This window comes from Ranitomeya variabilis, chromosome 1, assembly GCF_051348905.1.
Source record: "Ranitomeya variabilis isolate aRanVar5 chromosome 1, aRanVar5.hap1, whole genome shotgun sequence".
In the NCBI taxonomy this organism is placed as follows: Eukaryota; Metazoa; Chordata; class Amphibia; order Anura; family Dendrobatidae; genus Ranitomeya; species Ranitomeya variabilis.
This window is the reverse complement of record NC_135232.1, coordinates 327070917-327093048: the sequence shown is the minus strand read 5'-3', so window position 1 is coordinate 327093048 and position 22132 is coordinate 327070917. Positions and strand designations below refer to the sequence as shown.

Below are 22132 nucleotides of genomic sequence, written 5' to 3'. Positions count from 1 at the left end.
TTCATATTTCACCTTTCCAAAAGTGTAGTTAAAGAAGCACTCCCATCAAAGTTTTTACCCTCTTAATATATTGCAATATAAATATTACAGTGTTTTTGGACCATAAGACACATCTTGGTTTTAGAGGTGGAAAAAAAATAAAGCAAAAAGTGTGGTCATGAAGTAATGTCCCACAATTCTGTAGCAATATCCCCCATCCTGGTATATATGATCCCCATCCTGGCACATATGTCCCCATGTCCCCACCCAGTTATATATGGCCACCAATACAGGTATCCATGGCCACCATCCCCATCCTGGTATCCATTGCCCCAATCCCCATCCTGGTATCCATGCCCCCAACCCCATTCTGGTTTCCATGGCCTCCATCCCCATCCTGGTATCCATAGTCACAATCCCCATCTTGGTATCCATGGCCCCAATCCCCATCTTGGTATCCATGGCCCCAATCCCCATCCTGGTATCCATTTATCTATTCATTGCTCTATCTGCCCATAGTGCCTTGGCGCTGGCTTCAGTGCAGAGATGTGGGAGGGATTATGGGCATATGGGCGTGAGGAGCAGTGAATATTAATTTTCTTTAACAGCGGTCACAGGTGTTAGACCCAGCACCGGTTCCTGCCTCCTATGACCCGCCGCCGCTGCTCTCCCTTCCCCCATCCACATCAACACTATAAGATACATCCAAACTGAAAGATAACCCCACACTTTTCTCCATAAGTTTGGTGGAAAAAAGTGCTTCTTATAGTCAGAAAAATGCGGCATATAGCACTGCGTATTTTCAATTGTTCTTTGGCCCTTCTACTCAGCTAATTCCTCTTTTCTCTGCTCTGTGTAGAAACAGGAAGTCTCTTTTCCTTGCACTTATCATACCCCTCTTCTTACCGCACTGCTCCCTCCTCTTTTCTGCCAGAGGCTGGTGACTCATACAGGGAAAACTAACCTCCTGTTTCTACATGGAGCTTAGAAGGATTCAGCTGGTTTGTTTTTAATCACGTGATGTCATAGACTTAATGGAAAGAGAAGAATTAGCTGGGCAGAAGGGCAATATGAGCAATTGCAGGTACATAATGCCATAAAATATGATGATTGCAATATATTAAGAGGATAACAATTTTGATGAAAGAGCTTCTTTAAAAGTGATAAAAAATAAACCTTCATACAACTGAGTTAACAGAAAAATGTGATAAAAATTGTGAGTCAGAATATGTCATTAATATATTAATATATCATTGTCCAAAAGTATTAGAACTTATATAAAACAAATTATTACAAACTCGGCATCACCATAATCATACTGATCCACAGAAAATAGCTAACACTTTATTTGTGCAGCGGGTGAAGCGAGTGGTAATTTGAAACTTTTAAAAAATATATTTCTCAGCATTGAGTTAATTCAAGTTAGTTTAAAAAGTTATATGTACCCCCAAATCAATGTCACAAATACAATTATTCGCACAAATAACAAGTCCTCATACAGCAAGAATAATGCAAAAAAAAGTAATGAAAGCTGACTTCTTCTGGTATGAAAAAATGTTTGGTCACTGAGGCCAAAACAGGCATGGTCTCTAACGGGTTAATCAACTTTGTAATATGTAAAGTATTTGTTTCCACAGTTCTCCAGATCTCAACTTGCTGTCATTGAATAGAAACTTTTTCTACACCGAGAAGCTGAAAGTCGGTTCTGTGCTGCAGGTGCATGGCTCATTGCAATATACCAGCTCTCTCTTCTAATGTTCTGCTGTCTGTTTTTCTTGTTCATTCTTCAACATTTTTATAGGTAATCTTAATAAGGTTGCTCTGGACTATTTTGTTTTTACTATGGGCATAAAAATTAACAAGAAGGTAGTTGCTAACAAAGACAACTCTCTGTCTGTTCTACCAGAGCTGTCACCGACAGCTCCTGCCGGTGATTCAGCTGCTCAACATCAACAGTGTAGCTCTTCTTCTCCCATGCTGCTCTATCGATGAAATGTTACTGCCAACATCATACTGACTGACAGCCGGTTTCCTACAGTTACGCAGTGAGGAGCCAGCTATTAATCAGGATGACTTTGGCTTCCTGAACAGAGCACAGCGGAAGAGAAGTCGCTGCTCAGTCAACATGATGTCAGTAGAAGCTGCTGAATCGCTGGCAGGAGCGGTCTGTGACTGCTCTGTACCAGCAGAGATCTGTGCCGGGCACAACAGGCAGGTTAGCAGCAACTATCTGACTGTTAGTTTTTAGGCCTTTAGTAAAGAAATTAAATATTCCTTAATAACTCCTTTAAACTATAAACACTATGTAGTTTATTCCCTAAAATGCCTTCATTTCAGTGAGTTACAGGTAGATATTTGAGGATCCTCATGCAATCCATGCAAAAAATGCCACGGAAAACTGACAAGAACTGACAAGAGCCAAGTGTAATGCGGGCATCCATAGTCTTGAAAGACTTATAATATAAAATAATAATTGCAAATTTAAAAAATAATAATAACAGTTGGAACAATATTCTGGTTGATGTTGCGTTCCTGTTGTATGTCATGGAGTTCTTTTCTTGCTTTATTTTCAGAAATAAAATCACAAAAGCTTAAATGATATAATCTGTAAATTCAATGAAAGTATGAAATGTTTAAAATGGGTCCAAGATAAATCATGCACATTGAAGCATATATCACATGAGAGAGAATAGATTGGTGCATTGGTGATCTGGGGGTCAGAGGTCCTGTAGAAAGAAAGAGACAGGTTTTAATAACACAGTAAAAATAATAAAACATTGTGTTACACTATGCTTTCAAAAAGCCACATTTTGTAGAGTGAGTGAATCCAAAGCTTCCCATGTTGTGATGGAGTAATGGTTCGATGCTCAGAGCAGAACTCACTTCATTCACTCACAGTATAAATGGGCATGAAGCCAGCATGGCAGTGAACGGGGTTTTATGCCTTCTTAGTACAAAGCCACACAGACTCTACGCTGCTGTTCAGAGATATTCTTCTCTAGGACGAATGGTTCTATGAGTGAATATCACTTTATGTGCAGCATGACACAAGTTGTTTTCTGATCCACAGGGAAAGGGAATTACAGAAATAAAACTTGATATACTTCTAAATGAGAAATGGTAAAGTACGTTGGGTAGCTCAGACACCTCTATGGCAACATTATTTGCAGCAGATTTTAACTTTCAGCAAGAATTGTCAGCATTCAGACACTGTGGGGGAATGAACTGTGTTAAGCCATGTTCACACGTTCAGTATTTGGTCAGCATTTTACCTCAGTATTTGTCAAAATCAGGAGTGGGACAATCAGAGGAAAAGTCTAATAGAAACACGTCACCACTTCTGTATTTATCACCCACTCCTGGTTTTGGCTTACAAATACTGAGGTAAAATACTGAGGTAAAATACTGACAAAATACTAAGTGTGTGACACTGAACTTGTTTGGAACAAACAACAACTATTATTTTCATCATTACAACATGGAAGATAACAGAAACAAACAACACAAACAAACCATAGATGTCATACAGTACAGTAATAACAAATTCAAAGCATTAACACCATGCCATCTATTGTCTGCTCAGTGCCGCTCTTCCAAAGCATAAGCCTGCAGCAGATGTATACACAAACAGTATTATGACTCTGCAACTTAGGTACGGTAGTAATAATACAGCTACATGGATGATCACCATTGCACATTTGGCATCTGACGTTCTTGTAGATGATTTTTTCCTCTTTGAATTAAATGTGGAAAATGAGGTGACAATGAAAATATTACCTTAACTGTGTTTTTATGGCAAGATAGCAAAACATTTTTTTTTTTTTAATCAAAACAGTTCTAGGAATTTTTTCCAAACACTATTTCCACTTAAGAGCACTATACCAATTACAGAAATAGTGTACACATTAACAGGTAATTTTTTTATTAGGTTTTTTTTAGTTTGGCAATGGTGTGGCTTAGTGATGAACCATTATTACCCTGAATGAATATAAAAATTGGGAGCATTGACGCTTGAAGTTTTAAGCTCAGATTGCAGTCACTACAGTGCCATATCTGGCTACTATAATGCCAAAAATCAGCAGTAGAGCACTTATAAGAAACCTGTCATCTGATTCCTACTGCAAAATCTGTGGGCAGCACAAATCAGAGCCTGGCAGCACAGTTTCAGCTAAGTATACAGCTCTGGCAAAAATAAAGAGACCACTGCAAATTGTTTAGTTTGTTTGATTTTTCTCTTTATAGGTATATTTTTGAGTAAAATATAAATTGTTATTGTAGTCTATAAACTTCTGACAACATGTCTCCAAGGTTCCAAGCAATACATTTTGTATTTTTTTTTCTGACAAAGAAAAATGATCAAAATTAAATAAAACAGTGCTTTCAGACCTTATATAATGCAAAGAAAACAAGTTCATAATCGTTTTGAAACAACAATACTAATGTTTTAACTCAGTAAGAGTTCAGAAATCAATATTTTGTGGAATAACCATGATTTTAAATCACAGCTTTCATGAGTCTTGGCATGCTTTCCACCAATCTTTCACACTGCTTCTTGTGTGAAAATGTAAGCAGTTCTTCTTTGTTTGATGGCTTGTGACTATCCATCATCCTCTTGATTACATTCCAGAGGTTTTCAATGGGGCTCAGGTCTGGAGATTGGGCTGCCCATGACAGGGTTTTGATGTGGTGGTCTCTTAGTTTTTGCCAGAGCTGTATTTTCTCTGAAATGCTTCTGTGTTTCAGGCAAAAATATACTTTAGAAATCAGGCTGGTGACTATTGTTGGGAACGAGAGTAGTCAAGCTCCGCCCCTGGCTGATTTTTTCCAGCACTGCTTCAGGTGATTGACATGTCTCTCCCATAGCGAGAAACCTGTCAAACACCTACATCGGCATTGGGAGAACCCAGTCAGGAGCAGAGCTGAACTAGTCTTGACTCCAACTATGTTCCTCGGCTACATCGTTCAAGTATATTGTCTCTGAAATGCCGGAACAGTTTGAGAAGAATGAATGAGGTGACAGGTTCCCTTTATTACCTTTTTCCATAAAGACTACCACAAACATCTACAGTATGTTATTAATTTAACAACATACCTTAAATGGACCAGAGTTTTGCTGATGATATCAAGTTAAATATTAACCCTTTGATGACTAACAGCCTCAATCCAAGGACAGAGAATGATAATCCATTTAAGCTCATATCTGTAATGAGAAAAAAGTGTATATTGATGATAAAACCAGATCTTTTATTTTGCTTTTATGTTAAGTCAACAATGTAGAAGTCATTCCAACGGTGAGCAAAACTGTTAACAGCCTAATATAGCCATAAAATGTCTGCCCTCATGCCAGAGACAGCTTTACTTAACTGAGGTACAGATTTAGCAAAGTTATGAAACAGAGACAAGCTTCTTTTTACAAATATCCATGTTTCACTCTTAACTGCTTAGAAAAGGGGCTCCCAATGGGGTGACTAGGAGGACAAGTCAGCGGAGATAGGTCCTTGCCGGCTTCTCACCCCTAGTTGTAAATGACACACATAGGGAGAAACCTGTCAATCATGGCGAAAAAGACAGGGAGAAGTGAGCGGGGCCACCTCATGACTAGTCATCTCAGTCACATTGTTTTGGGCCACTGTGTAAAGTGCGATTTCTATTAAACACTGCTATATTTAAGAGTGCAACATTATAAAAAAATGCCTAACGTGGCCCCCAGTAGCCTAATGAATGACCTCGCAATGCCAATTTGTTATTTAGGTAGTTTTTACCTGTCTTAAAATTCTCACTTATCATTCTTGTTTCACACGTCTGAGGAGCATCATCTAAAAGACAGTGAATATTAAATTAGGATATTATTTATTCACAAACTCATGAAAGTAAAAGCATGAACTAATCTGAATATAGAATGAATAATAAAAACAAAAGCTGCCAAAATGCAATTATTAATTTACATGACACATTTCTAATGAAAATGTAAGTAATAAATTGAAATTTGCGCATGTCATTTATTTCCTTGGCTCCAATTTTCAGCTTTAGCACCTATTAAATGCAATATGTACAATACATCTGGAGAAAAGGACTGATTGATGGACTTACAAACAGCTGATTTCAATCGAGCACAATATATGTTTGTGACAACGTTACCTCTGCAAATCCTGATCTGAATGTGGGCCTAAAAACGTGAAATAGATTTTTTTAAGGCCGTGTTCACACAATGCATTTGCAATGAGTTCTTTGCCACGATTGTCCTGAAAATGCTGTAAAATTGTTCCATTTTTACAGCTTTTTTGGAAAATAAGTGGAAAACTGTAAACCCGATATGAAGAGATATGTAGCTTTGTAAAGGGATTCTCCCTATTTTAATCAAATAGCATATTAGCATCATATAACATGACATCATGATGGGCGAGGGACTGACATCATGGACCTTGACACATTATTAGAATTATAGGGATGCATGACTGATGTAACTCTGTGCCCTCTTAAAGAATATTTCCCTGTAGAGCGGCACTCCTGGTCAACTAGTTGTGCAGAAAACTTTAGCTGGCTGCATTTACTTGAGATTGGGCCACCTAGTGATATGCCTTAACTTTATTTCATGACACAACTCTTTAATAAGGATGGACATGCATGTCATGGCCTCAACATCTACATCTTCTCAATTTTCTTATCAGATCTAATGTGGTTTAAGTTCAATTTAGAGGATTAGCAGATAAATAGGATATTGTGGTTGTGTCACAGATAATAAATGGAGCCATATAATAGAGACTTTTTTTTGAGTATTTCTTCCACATATATATATGCCCAGAGCAAGAGCAAATTTTCCATCATTATTCAAATAAACGAATTAGGATATAATGTACCTCTTATCTTCTTCTCCTGAGGGACATCTTTTCCATCATATTTGACGTTACAGGCCAGGTCCTTGGAGGGATTGTCATTGTCCCAGATGATGGCACTGTATCTCCACACATCACTGATGGACTTGTCCAGCACAGATGTTTCGTTCAGCCTTATCTCCTTCTCATCTACAGTCAATGTTGTATCTGGTTTTGGGAAATCGGTGACCAGACAAACCGTGTTCGGGAGATCCTCTTTGGGCTTGTCAGCCTCCAGCCGATATACGGAAGGGATGGTGCGGGATGTTCCTAAAATTAAACAAAAAATGGAGAATATCTTTATCATTTTGTAACAATTCTTTTTTTGTCAATTTGTAATATTTAATGAATACTTTTATTGCAGTTTAAAGGATCTTCTTTCCCAGCTATATACAGAATTTCAGAAATTATAGCTGCATGCAAGATGCATTTAAGCACGTTTGCACATATTGATTGCAAAATCGTAGTCACATAGCCCTCATCAGATCATCAGCAGTTGCATCAGATTTTTATTCAGTGTCCTAAAACTATTATAAAAGTCCTATATCATTGTAAATATAATGAAACATTTTGGAATGTGACGAATTTGGATGACAGTTTTACTTACTGGGCGGCACATTGACCCGGGTGCCTGATCCAAATACAAGTTTCCAGGCGGCATTCATCCCACAGCTACTAACCTGTTTACAGTAACCATCTGGGGACACTCCAGTTCATACTGGGGCACACATGTTGTATGTGGAATAACTGATCGGGGGTCTCAGAGTGACTGGATATCTGTTATGTGGGATTATTGCTACATAACTGATTTACATTATTATGTAAATATGTGGAAAATCGAATCTGACAAATACTTTTATCATATTTCTTCGCAAATGAGTAGATGTTTTCTATCATTTGTGATCACAAGTCAAGTAATTACATAGCAGATACAATTGATACATTACCCGCAGTTGCACTGAAAGTCTATAGAAATAGTTGAACATTGACAAACTGCACTACGAGAAGCTATAATAAAGATGAGCTTTCTTTACATCCCATAATTCCTACCCATCTAGTATAACTGAAGTGTACTATAACATACCCACTATAAATGAGATTCAGAATTTGTACATACTTACTAGGCTGCACAGTCAGCACAGTTCCTTTCCCAAATAGTAATTTATAAGCTCCTCCACCACACAATGGTTAATCATATTACAAATACTGTGTCTTTGCTCATCTCAGAACAATGAAAAAACATTACGGTAATGGGTGAAGTGACTGAATAGGGAACATTATTGGAATGAAACATTTTAGCATGTATCTTTCAATTATCGTAGTTAAATCATATGGCTGATAAAAGTACATAAAAATGACTTAGACTAATTGCCCAATTCGGACAGTGATTTAGTACTCATATAACAAGCTGTGTAAGTGTTGAGTGACTATTTTAAGTGACCAAATCTACACCTAAAAAGTCACAATACAGTATTTCCTAGCAGTATATTAGGTCTCATTCATGTCTTCATAATAATAACATGGGAACAGGGACTTTATGACATTAATAACCTATTCACGTCAATAGGAGATGAGCTGCACATTTCCGGCAACAGCCAAAACACAGTGAGCAAAACTTACATAATATATGGAGCCAGAACAGGATATTTCTCGCCATCACCTGAGCTGAATAATGCTGATTAGTCCGGGCACAAGGTTTCTGACTCCCAAGAATATGATATTGATGACCTATCCCATGGTTCATAGGAAAGTCATCACACTTGTAAACTTGGACAACTCCTTTAATATACTGCTTCCACATAGATTCACTGCAGTAATTGATGTATTCTGTGATATCAGCCTTATGTCAGTTGGAACAATATAATGCAATGTGAATGTTCTAACATACAGTATCTGCTCGTGAATATGACCCTGTACTCATATTGGCAGCTTAGATAATTGTCTCAAAAGCTGAAATGGCTCCACACTACTTATTCTAATAATATCTAATGGTGACTTACTTGGAATGACTTTCAATTGTGTCCCAGCTCCAAATATCTGTTATCCGAATCCTGTTCCCTTATGCCCACAAGCACTGAAAACTTTACAAAAAATGTACCCACTTGGGCTCCAGCCTACTGTGCTGTCATGCTAGTTTAGTGCCAACTTCTCAAACTAGGTTTATTTTTTTTAAGGAACCGTATTATATGTGTTATATGTGTATGAAAATGATAAGATGCCTTAAATTATATCGTATTCCTTAAGATAATCTGCCAATTTGCTATATATTTCAATGAGCCGCATTATAAGCTTCTAAAGTAATAATGGCACATAATAGTAAGCAACTTACTAGGTGTGACAAGTAGTCTCGTTCCAGCTCCAAAGATGACTTTGAATCCTGTCCCACTAGTTCACATTGTCATACTCCTTTACAAAAATGTTGTTATCAGAGTGTTAGCATTATTGATGGTAACTAAATAGTGATGAGCGAACACTAAAATGTTCGGGTGCTCGTTGTTCGAGTCGAACATCTCCCGATGTTCGAGTGTTCGTTTCGAATAACGAACCCCATTGTAGTCAATGGGAGACTCGAACATTTTTCAGCGGGACCAAAGCTCTGCACAGGGAAGGTCGCCTAAAAACCTGGGAAGCTCAGAAAATGATGGAAACAACACTGGAATGGACAGGAAACAGCAGGGGCAGCATGCATAGTTGCCTCTGAGGCTGCCCAAATGCACCATTACGCCAAATTATGGCCAACAGCTTTGTGGTGACAGAGTGACCCACTTTGATGAGGTAGCAGGTGAAACACACCGAAATTGAGCCTGACACAGCATGGCAGCTATGGGCACGGCATGCGGAGGCAGCATCAGGCCGGAGAGCGGCACAGTGACGGACCCTTGAGGAGGCGGCAGCAGCATCATTCCTTACACATTGAGGCCACAGAGTGGCACAATTACATAGTTTGGAGGTAGCGAAGACCCAGCATGTGGAGGCGTCAGCACGGAGAGTGGCACGGTGACGGACCCTTGAGGAGGCGGCAGCAGCATCATTCCTTAATCCTTACACATTGAGGCCACAGAGTGGCACAATTACATAGTTTGGAGGTAGCGAAGACCCAGCATGTGGAGGCGTCAGCACGGAGAGTGGCACGGTGACGGACCCTTGAGGAGGCGGCAGCAGCATCATTCCTTTCACATTGAGGCCACAGAGTGGCACATTTACATAGTTTGGAGGTAGCGAAGACCCAGCATGTGGAGGCGTCAGCACGGAGAGTGGCACGGTGACGGACCCTTGAGGAGGCGGCAGCAGCATCATTCCTTACACATTGAGGCCACAGAGTGGCACAATTACATAGTTTGGAGGTAGCGAAGACCCAGCATGTGGAGGCGTCAGCAGCGTCAGCACGGAGAGTGGCACGGTGACATGACAGACTTCAGTTTGAGCTGCTTTAACACGGTGGCGAGTGGAAATCTGTAGAAATCCATGCTTTATTCATCTTGATAAGCGTCAGCCTGTCAGCGCTGTCAGTTGACAGGCGTGTACGCTTATCGGTGATGATGCCACCAGCTGCACTGAAGACCCGCTCTGACAACACGCTAGCGGCAGGGCAAGCCAGCACCTCCAAGGCGTACAGTGCCAGTTCTGGCCACGTGTCCAGCTTTGAAACCCAGTAGTTGTATGGAGCAGAGTGATCATGCAGGACGTTGGTATGGTCACCTAGGTAGTCCTTCACCATCTTTCTGTAAATCTCGCCTCTACTCTGTCTAGACTGTGGATTGGTGGCATACTCTTGCATGGGTGACATAAAACTGGCAAAGGCCTTGGAGATTGATCCTCTGCCAGCGCTTGACAAGCTGCCTGCTCCCCTCCTCTCCCTCGCTTGTTGGCCCTCAGAACCACGTCCTCTGCCGCTAGCGGTGTCAGATGGGAAGGCTATTTTCAGCTTGTGCACCAGGGCCAGTTGGTATTGATGCAGTCTCATACTCCTTTCCTCTATAGGAATTAGAGTGGAAAAGTTGTGCTTGTACCGGGGGTCCAAGAGGGTGAACACCCAGTAATCGCTGGTGGAAAATATTTTTCTCACGCGAGGGTCACGGGAAAGGCAGCCTAACATGAAGTCAGCCATGTGCGCCAGAGTCCCAACACGTAAGAATTCCCCCTCCGCAACAGGCCGACTCTCCATTTCCTCCTCCTCCTCCTCCTCCAACTCCTCCTCCTCAGCCCAAACACGCTGAACTGAGAAGAGGGAATGGGTACCGTCTTCAGTCTCGCCCACAGTCTCCTCCTCTTCATCCTCATCTTCCTCCTCCCCCTCCTCAGTTACACTCTGAGAAACAGACTGGCTGGTGTTCTGGCTCTCAGTCAACTCTTCTTCCCCCATCTCCTGTGACAATCGATGCGCCTCAGACTTCATGCTGAGCAATGATTTTTTCAGCAGACAAAGCAGCGGGATGGTGACGCTGATTATGGCGTCATCCCCGCTGACCATCAGTGTTGACTCGTCAAAGTGGCTTAACACCTTACATATATCAGACATCCACGTCCACTCCTCATTGTAGATTTGAGGAAGCTGACTAACTTGACTACCGGTTCTGGTGGAAGTGGTCATCTGACAGTCTACAATGGCTCTGCGCTGCTGGTAAACCCTGTTTAACATGTGTAGGGTGGAATTCCATCTCGTTGGCACGTCGCACAACAGTCGGTGAGCTGGCAGTTGTAAGCGCCGTTGCACTGCCCTCAGGGTGGCAGCATCAGTGGTGGATTTGCGGAAATGGGCACAGATGCGTCTCACCTTGGTGAGCAAATCTGACAGATTGGGGTAGGTCTTGAGGAACCGCTGAACCACCAGATTGAACACGTGGGCAAGGCATGGAACGTGTGTGAGTCTGCCCAGTTGCAGAGCCGCCACCAGATTACGCCCGTTGTCACACACGACCATGCCTGCTTTCAGGTTCAGCGGCGCCAGCCAAAGATCCGTCTGAGCCGTCATGCCCTGTAACAGCTCCTGGGCAGTGTGCCTCTTGTCACCTAAGCTCAGCAGTTTTAGCACCGCCTGCTGGCGCTTGCCCACTGCGGTCCTGCTGCGACTGCAGCTGCCGACTGAAGGTGGCGTGTCCACGGATGGAAATTTACAAGTGGTGTTTGTGGAGGAGGAGGAGGAGGGGGGAGAAGTATAGTAATCCTGGGAAACAGTCACCGAGGTAGGCCCCGCAATCCTGGGTGTGGGCAACACATGAGCTGACCCCGGTTCAGACTCTGTCCCAGCCTCAACCAAATTAATCCAATGTGCCGTCAGGGAGATATAGGTCCCTGCCCCCCAGCACTGGTCCACGTGTCCGTGGTTAAGTGGACCTTTTCTGTAACCGCGTTGGTCAGGGCACGGTTGATGTTCTGAGACACGTGCTGGTGTAGTGCTGGGACGGCACATCGAGAAAAATAGTGGCGGCTTGGGACGGAGTAGCGAGGGGCAGCCACCGCCATCAGGTTGTGGAATGCCTCCGTCTCCACCAGCCTGAAGGGCAGCATCTCCAAACTCAGGAGTTTGGAGACGTGGACATTTAAGGCCTGTGCATGTGGGTGGGTGGAGGCATATTTGCGCTTGCGCTCAAATGTTTCATGCAAAGACAGCTGAACACTGCGCTGGGACACATTGGTGGATTGTGGGGGGGATGGTGAAGGTGCAGGGGTGGTTGCATGGCGGGAGTCGCTGGTGCCGGGCTCCTGGGCTGGGGAGTTACTGGCAGAGCCAGCATGTGACACAGGGGAAGGAGCAGCGGTGCGACCAGAAGGAGGTGAACGGCCTTGATTCCAATGAGTTGGGTGTTTAGCACTCATATGCCTGCGCATGCTGGTAGTGCTTAGGTTGCTAGTGGTGGCTCCCCTACTGAGCTTGGTGTGGCACAGGTTGCACAACACAGTCCGTCGGTCCTCCTCACTTTCTTTAAAGAAGCTCCAGACTTTAGAACACCGAGGCCTCGACCAAACTGGTTCACTTGTTGAACCTCTGTCTGATGAAATTACTCTGGCCCTGCCTCTCCCTCTGGTCGCACGTCTACCTCTTGCAACGTTTTCTGATGTTACACTTGCCTCCCCCTCCGAAGCACTCTCTTGACTAGGCCTAACAACCCAGCTGGGGTCAGTCACCTCATCATCCACCGGCTCCTCCTCCTCCCATTCATCAGCCTGCTCCCCCCTGGGAATTACTGCACTGACAAGCACCTCACTGTCTGACACCCGTGTCTCATCCTCAGACACCTCTCCACAGACTATTTGTAAATCCCCACTTTCATCACCCACAGACTGGGAAAGCTCTCTATTTTGGGCATCGGGACAGACCCACTGGTCAGGTTGCTGCTCAGCAGTGCTTTGTGAATCTAGGAAGGGTTGGGAAAACAGTTCCTGGGAGTATGCAGGATTTGAATCACTAATTTCCAAGGAGGGGCCAGGCTGGGCGGGAGGAGGTTGAGCTGAAAGATCCTGAGGTCCACTCCCTTGGCTAGCGTTGGTGGACTGCGTGGAAGACTGGGCGGTGGATAAACTACTGGATGCATTATCCGCTATCCAGTTGATCACCTGTTCGCACTGCTGGGGATCCAATAAGGGTGTGCCACGTGACACTGTAAATTGGGACAGGAAGCTAGAAAAGGGTACTCTGCGGCGTTCCAGTGCTCCATCAGAAGCAGGTACTGTGTCACCCTGCCCAGGACTACGGCCTCTGCCTGCAACCTCACTTTGACGCCCACGACCACGTCCTCATCCTCGTCCCTTACCCCTGGGGTTCACCATTGTAAAGGTTATGCTAGAAAAGCTAGTTATGAAGGTGAAATACACTCTATTTGTCCAAACAGAGGATATATTGCGTGTTGCAAAAAGGACTATTCGGTAAAGAGCGTATTTTATGCAACCAAACCTTGGTTTACAGCAAACTGATGTGTATCAGTAACAGATATAAAACTGTGTTTTATATTTGTGGTATTTCTTCAGATCAAATACCCCTTCTTTATGTAACTATTAGATATGGCGTGCACAAAACTGGCCACAGGCCTAGTCACTAAATACAGAGCTTATTTTTGGACCACAAAACTTGGGTACCAGTAACAGATATAAAACTGTGTTTATATTTGTGGTATTTCTTCACATCAAATACCCTTTATTTCTTTAACTATTAGATATGGCGTGCACAAATCTGGCAACAGGCCTAGTCACTAAATACAGAGCGTATTTTTGAACCACAAAACTTGGGTACCAGTAACAGATATAAAACTGTGTTTATATTTGTGGTATTTCTTCACATCAAATACCCTTTATTTCTTTAACTATTAGATATGGCGTGCACAAATCTGGCAACAGGCCTAGTCACTAAATACAGAGCGTATTTTTGAACCACAAAACTTGGGTACCAGTAACAGATATAAAACTGTGTTTATATTTGTGGTATTTCTTCACATCAAATACCCTTTATTTCTTTAACTATTAGATATGGCGTGCACAAATCTGGCAACAGGCCTAGTCACTAAATACAGAGCGTATTTTTGAACCACAAAACTTGGGTACCAGTAACAGATATAAAACTGTGTTTATATTTGTGGTATTTCTTCACATCAAATACCCTTTATTTCTTTAACTATTAGATATGGCGTGCTATAAAAATGCAATTTTTATCTAATGCGGTTTTTTGGACACACAAAACCTTGGATTAGAATGTAGGGTATTCTATACTATATATATATACTATATATGTGGCAGAATTGCGTATTCTGTACACTGCGCTTATGTGTACGCTAAACAAATATTTTTGGGCCAGGTGTGGTATATCTGTATCACTCAAAAATGCATTTTTATATCTTATGCGGTTTTATTTTTAGGCCGCAAATATTTCCTTTTTTAATTTATTAATTATTGTTATTAATTAATATTATTATTATTAAATGAGGTGACAGCGTGTGCTGTACCACTCTACGGAGTCTGAGGCACTACAAGTCCCAGACAGCAGCACAAATGAGGTTACAGCGTGTGCTGGAGTCTGAGGCACTACAAGTCCCAGACAGCAGCACAAATGAGGTTACAGCGTGTGCTGGAGTCTGAGGCACTACAAGTCCCAGACAGCAGCACAAATGAGGTTACAGACAGCGTGTGCTGGAGGCTAAATGGAGTCTGAGGAACATCCAGCAGCCGATATTCTAATAGTGCGGCGTTCGCACAAAATGGCGGACGCCGCACTATAAAGCCCAGCCTAATGCACACACGATCCCTGCCTAATGCCTAATGCCTATAAAGATTGACTTGGAGACTGAGATTGAGACTTGGCACTGAGACAGTGAGTGCGCAGCTAAGATGGCGGCCGCTGCACTCCTGGTCCCAGCTGCCACACAGCTAGCCAGCAAATACAAGAGAGGACTAGTAGTAGTAAACGTAGATTAGCCCTGACAAGGGCTGTTGATTTCTGCACCCTGCCTGCCTGATTAATTCTGGTCTTTGTCCCTGCTCTAGTCCCTATCAATTCCCAGTCCCCCCAGCACGTCTGTCCCTATGCTCTTTCACACTGCAAATGGCTGAAAGCGCCGAACATAATGAAAGCAGTCTATTGGCTGGTCAGGTCACCTGATCTGGCCAGCCACTCACTGCTCTCGTCTTGTACATGTCCCTACGTCATGCTAGTAGCTTAGAAGGCTCACCTAACATGATTGGCTCCTTGAAAAACCGCCAAAAATGAGAAAAACAAAAACGAGATTTCACTCGAGTACCGCGAGATGTTCGGCCGAATACCGAACACCTTCGAACGCCCTAATGTCCGATCGAACACCAGGTTCGAGTGAACACGTTCGCTCATCACTATAACTAAATAAAACTAAATGGAAAAATGTAGCTACAGAAATCTAGGTAAGAATGGGCCATAGACAAGCAGCTGTCTCTGCCATTGTGCTCCCTGACACTGAGAAAGCTAAATTGTGCTCCCTGACACTGGGAAAGCTAAAACAGCTCTTTTGAATGAAAGTGTGAATAGGTCCTCATATGGCCAGTTTTATACTTTAGGCCATTATTTGGCTTTAGCAATTGTAAGCCGTAACCAGAAAGGCAACATAAACAGACAAAAAGGTATAATGCAAAGATTTAAATTTCTTCTGGTTTGAAGTTATAAATACGGATGTAAAATTGTGATAAAGATATTCTTATGTGAAACTATCTTATCCAATGGCTTATTGTCCCAAGCCCTCTAACTCCAGAGTTACATCATTGTCACTATATGGCTATTCAGAACAAAAACTGCTCAATATAGCAAATTACTTACCGTACTGCACAAAAACTGCCAAATACAGCAGCTTACTGTACTTCGCAAAAACTTCCCAATACAGCAACTTACCGTACTACACAAAAACTATGCAATACAGCAACTTACTGTACTATGCAAAAACTGCCCAATACAGCAACTTACTGTGCTATGCAAAAACTGCCCTATACAGCAACTTACCGTACTAAACAAAAACTGCCCAATAGAGCAACTTACCGTACTACACAAAAACTGCCCAATACAGCAACTTACCGTACTACACAAAAACTGCCCAATACAGCAACTTACCGTACTACACAAAAACTGCCCAATACAGCAACTTACCGTACTACACAAAAACTGCCAAATACAGCAGCTTACTGTACTTCGCAAAAACTTCCCAATACAGCAATTTACCGTACTACACAAAAACTATGCAATACAGCAACTTACTTACTGTACTACACAACTGCATTCCATTTCAGTCTGAAGCTATTAGTTATGATATTCACATGGGGTCATCCAAATCCACAATGCATCACCTACATACGGAAATATAATATTCTTCACTAAAATATCTTAATCGATACTCACTTGGCAGCACAGTCAGCTGTGTCCCCGAACCAAATATATACTTGAAGTTATTATTGTCACAGTAGAAAGCACCATAACAAAATCCTTGTACCAAATCTGGGCACACACTGATCTATGAAGAAGAACCTGCAGATCTGTACTTCATTTTAAAATATAATGTGATCTTCGTAGTTACATCCTGCAGTGACCTTGGGGGTCTTACCATTGAAAGAACCTTCCATTGTAATGCACAGGCCACTAATATGCTATTAAACTTGAACGAACTTCTGCTAGCTAAAAATACTTTTCTAATATACTTATATATCATGCAATATCGAGTGTGCAATCAAATGCACTTTATAATTTTATCAAAATGCTTATAATCTCCATATTAAAGCTCGTTCAGGTGGAAGTTTTTCATATACAAGTTCTATCCGTCTTCTTCATGGATATAACTTGCACCTGTTATAGTGTATGAGGATGTTCACACATCCATGTGTTTTTCCAGACTGAGGGGTCCGCACCAAAATACAGAGACATGTCCAACTTTTATCCAAGCCAAGCACCAAGTTTGCTAATGGAAGTCTTTAGGTCTGTCAAAAAATCAGATGCCGCCCATGTGCTATCCATTTTTTACTGCCTGTTTGGTAGAAGAAGCTTGAGAAACCTCCATCAGTTTTTGTTTTTCTTTCATATAAAAAAACTGATGAAACTCTGATGGTAAAAATTGACACACTAACCAAACACTGTTGAAAATCTGATCCAAACACTGATGAAACCCAAACCGTTTTTTGCATATGAAACTGACTGATGTTTGAATGAATACTTACATTGTCATTTCTATGTAAACTAATTAGAAAATATAAACACTGGGAAGAAATATTGAATAAATCTATCTCTTAAATGCGATTTGTGCAGCTTCAAATACTGCTAACCGCCAGAAAAAATGTCCATGAAAAATAAAGTTGATAGGCACATAAAAAAATAGATAAAATCTTCACATTTGATTCCATATATTAGTCAACTATGGTCACAGACAGTGCAAGAAACATGTAAGAGTATTTCTCCTTGCACCAACGTGTAGATTTTAATTGTTTGACATATATGGAATAAAATTGTATCTATTTTTTGGATGTGCCGATCAACTTTACTTTTCTTGGACATAATTAGAAAAAACTTACTGGAAACAACGAGAAGTTAGTTTCCTGCACCGAAGGTAAATTTGCCAACATTGCTATTACACAAAGAGTTCTAGCTCTACACTATGTCATGTCTTACATAGGTTCATTATTTCATAAAGACAGACGTTACCTTACAAAAAATTGTATAAGTATACCCACAAATTTAGTGCCAGAGTCCAACCAATGGACCCAAGACCCATGGAGAACAAAACATACCGTATATACTCGAGTATAAGCCAGGATTTTCAGCCCATTTTTTTAGGCTGAAAATGCCCCTCTCGGCTTATCCTTGAGTCATTGTCCCAGGGTGTCGGGGTAGGGGGAACGGCAGGAGTGGTGGCTGTCACATCATACTCACCTCCTCCCGGCGCGGTCTCCGGCATCTGCAGCTCTTCCTGTGTTCAGTTGTCACATGGTACCGCTCATTAAAGTAATGAATATGGACGCGACTCTACTTCCATAGGCATGGCGCACATTTTCATTACTTTAATGAGCGGTACCATGTGACTGCTGGACACAGCAACAAGCTGCCGGCACACGCCGGAGACCATCGGAGAAACAGGGACATGCACACCATGTCAGTAGGGGATGAGTATGACAGGGGAAGGTGAGCCATGCGATATTCACCTGTCCCCATTCCACCACCGGGCTGTGTCTTCCTTGTCCTCTGGCTTTGACGTTTAGGTCAGAGGGTGCGATGACATGTTTAATGCGCGCCCTCTGCCTGAAGAGTCACTGCAAAGACCAGGAAGACACAGTGGCGCGCGGCAGTGGAACGGTGACAGGTGAATATCACAAGAGTCGGGGGCCTGAGCCAGTGGCGACTCCAGCACCTAGCCTTCATAGCGCACCGGTGTCCCCGCCTGCTCAGGACAAGAGGTGAGTATGTCATTTTTTTTAATTACAGCAGCAGCATATGGGGCATATTATTCTATGGAGCATCTTCTGGGGCCATAATCAACCTTTATGCATCATTATATGGGGCACATTTTCTATGGAGCATCTTATGGAGCCATAATCAATCTTTTTGCAGCATTGTATGGGGCAAATGTTTCTATGGAGCATCTTATGGGGCCATAATCAACCTTTGACCAGCATTATATGGGGCATATTTTTGTATGGAGCATCTTATGGGGCCCATCATGAACTGTATGGAGCATTATATGGGGCTTCTAATTCAATATGGATATTCAAAAACACTTAACCTACTGATGTCTCAATTAATTTTACTTTTATTGGCATCTATTTTTATTTTTGAAATTTACCAGTACCTTCTGCATTTCCCACTCTAGGCTTATACTCGAGTTGTTAAGTTTTCCCAGTTTTTTGTGGCAAAATTAGGGGTCTCGGCTTATACTCGGGTCGGCTTATACTCGAATCGACTTATACTCTACTATATACGGTACTTTTTTTTTTAAAGGAAGAGAAGGGAATGAATCTCAGCCAGAAAAAAGGCTACAAGTACTGATTGGAAAATACATAGCTACAAGATCTGATTATATTACACATGGAAGGACAATAACGATTAACGCTTAAAGTAACGTAGTAAAAACAGTATTATGCAGTATACCGATAATGCTACCACAATATCAAATAGCTGAGCTATAGTATATGTAAAAAAATGCCATATGCTGCTTAATAATACCACCAAGCAGTGTCTAAAGCAGTGTTATACAGTCTACAACTATAAATATGCATTGATGTGTGAAGTGTAATGTATGGTTCTTCATACGATCTTGGTAAATCCAATAATACAAATTATAATATCAGCACAACCATTTTCTATATGCTCTATTACAGCACATAGACATCATAGTAGTGTGACCAGTCCAGGCTCCCATCCATACATTGTTACAACCATGAAACCATGTCAGAGACACACCAGCACATCCGTTTCGAACCACTATTGGGCTCTCAAATATGAAAAGATATCCTTTTCCTTTTTTTATATACTACAGGAGTGCCTGCAAGGTGCCTTGGCCCTGATAACCTTGATATAAGGATATTTTAGTACTTTACAAGTATGTTTTCTTCTTGCATATTATGTGTAAAGGATAGCAAAGACTTACCAGGTGATGCATACAACTTGGTTCCTTGACCAAATATGAGATTTGTTGCACCAGATCTATCACAATATTGAATGACATTACAAAAACCTAAACCCTTTAACAACAAGGATACAGGCATGGAAATGACCCTTCATCTTGTAAGAGATTTTTAGTGAAAAAATACGACTTGCAGTAACAGCAAAAGTACATCATGAAGAATAATATTAAATATTTGATTTTTTAAAGTTATCCTATGACAACACACACTAGAAAGTTTGCTATATCTTAACTACTTACTAGGTTTTACTGTCACCTTAGTGCCTCCTCCAAATATCAATGTCCAGCCACCTGATGATTTAGCACTATGAAACAGGTCTTAGCAAGAACACCCAATTTCTCTTTACAGCCAGGAATCAATGTGACTGAGGATTGCTGATAAACTTATATAAGATTGGGTCTTCATCCTTACATTTCACCACAACTACCAAATTACTGGTGAGTGAAGATAAACACAGAAATGATCAGGGAAATTAATTTGCTTTCAGGCTTAAATTGACTTGTTCTGGTAAGACATATAGTAAATGTTGGAGTTCTTTACACCCCCTAACCCTTCTGAGGGTCAACTTTCCATCTATAAAGATGATAAGCACATTCACTGGTAACTTCATTGCCTTGGTGTCACTACAGATACAGGAGATACCATTAACAAAGTTGAATAGATAATCCATGTTAATGATCTCATAGCAAATGACAGAAGAAAAATGTAATTATATACTTTATATTTCTCTTTTTATATATCTTTCAGTATATAGTTCTGAACAGTTAAACAAAATAAAGTCTAAGTAATAGCATTAGACGTAAGACCAGCTACAAGGAATACAAATTTTTATATTCTTCTTTATTTTTTAAATTGCTTTTAAAATCCCAGCAGAGAGAACATTGTAAAAATCAGGCACAACATACCTATGTATTTTGAGTGTTTAGCCGCTCTTAAGCATGATGCCATGGCTGTTTGAATAATAAGAAGAATCTCTTTTTATACAAGTGGCCGGACTTAAGATTTTTCTTACTTCTTATTCTGGAGGGCTGAACAGGAGTGTAGTGCGTGCCTGGGATAAGTGCAAAATCTAAACCTGGTAAGCTGGTTGGTCTTGACATTTTTAAAATAAAGTATATTCCTTCTAGCAAAAGCAACTAAAACAACACAATCCAACAAATCCACTGAAAAAATGTTAGCACTCACTTGGAGTAACAGACAGAACGGTTCCGCTGCCAAATATCAGTTTGTTGCTGCCTCCAGTATAACACAGTAACAAACTCAATTCCAAAAACCTCTGACCATACCAGAGTTCCAGAAACAGAATTGATGAAAAATAGAATGTCATTTACACAGTAATGTAAAGTTTTATCTCATTATTAAGCCTAAATATAAAAGTTTTCAAGTATTAGGATGATACAAATTTGAATAAACACTGTGCATACAGACAAATTGAGATAATGTAGAATAAGGAGTTTGGGACTTTATACCCTTATTTCTCAATTTGTGTCTGAAGCAGAATGTGAATTTAAATGTCTTATTCATTGAGACTTTCTGTAGTAATCCGTTAGACTTACGTGGAATAGATGTTCCATGTTCTGATAATTCTCTACAACAAACATGTTCTACAAGAGCTCGTAGTGATGCACACAAGTGGCCTACTTTCCAATGTCATGTTCGCATATGATTTGTCACCAATTTTACCTGCAGGGGAGTACTCACACACTTTCAAAGGAAGACAATATATGGGACAAACTAAAACAAGAAGAACAATCAAATCTCACATAGATGTAATACATGCCCCGGAGATATGCAGGTGTAGTCATATGTACATCAGTCTTTAGCTCCCATTGTAAAATAGTGTCCACTTGTATTAAAAAATATAATTTCAGCATGAATTTGGCCAATTATTCTACAGGCACTGAAGGATGGAATTTATCAATATTTTTTTTGTGCTAGTCTATTGGTGTGAAAGGTTCGCCAATAATATAACATTCTATTTGTGCACGAAAAAATATTTTACTTGCTCTTGCCATTTTTAAGAGGTCAGTGTAACCTATGTATGGTTGGCTATGCAAATAAGGTTTAAGCCAAAAATTTCCAGTCTCACTCGAGTGCAGGATGGGTGGCATATAAAGCAGTCAGTCAGCTCTATACAGAAGTGTCATCGTTAATATGGATACATTTCTACC

The 22132-nt window shown here is 41.1% G+C and overlaps 1 gene segment (V, D, J or C); it reads right to left on the bottom strand.

Annotated features, from left to right (window-relative positions):
• Positions 1–422: 422 nt before the first annotated feature.
• On the bottom strand, positions 423–21127 carry LOC143817287 (T cell receptor alpha chain constant-like). The segment is given in 5 exon segments: positions 423–2705; positions 5072–5179; positions 5742–5795; positions 6837–7121; positions 20867–21127. Coding segments are annotated over 4 exon segments (489 nt in total).
• Between the last annotated feature and the right edge of the window lie 1005 nt (positions 21128–22132).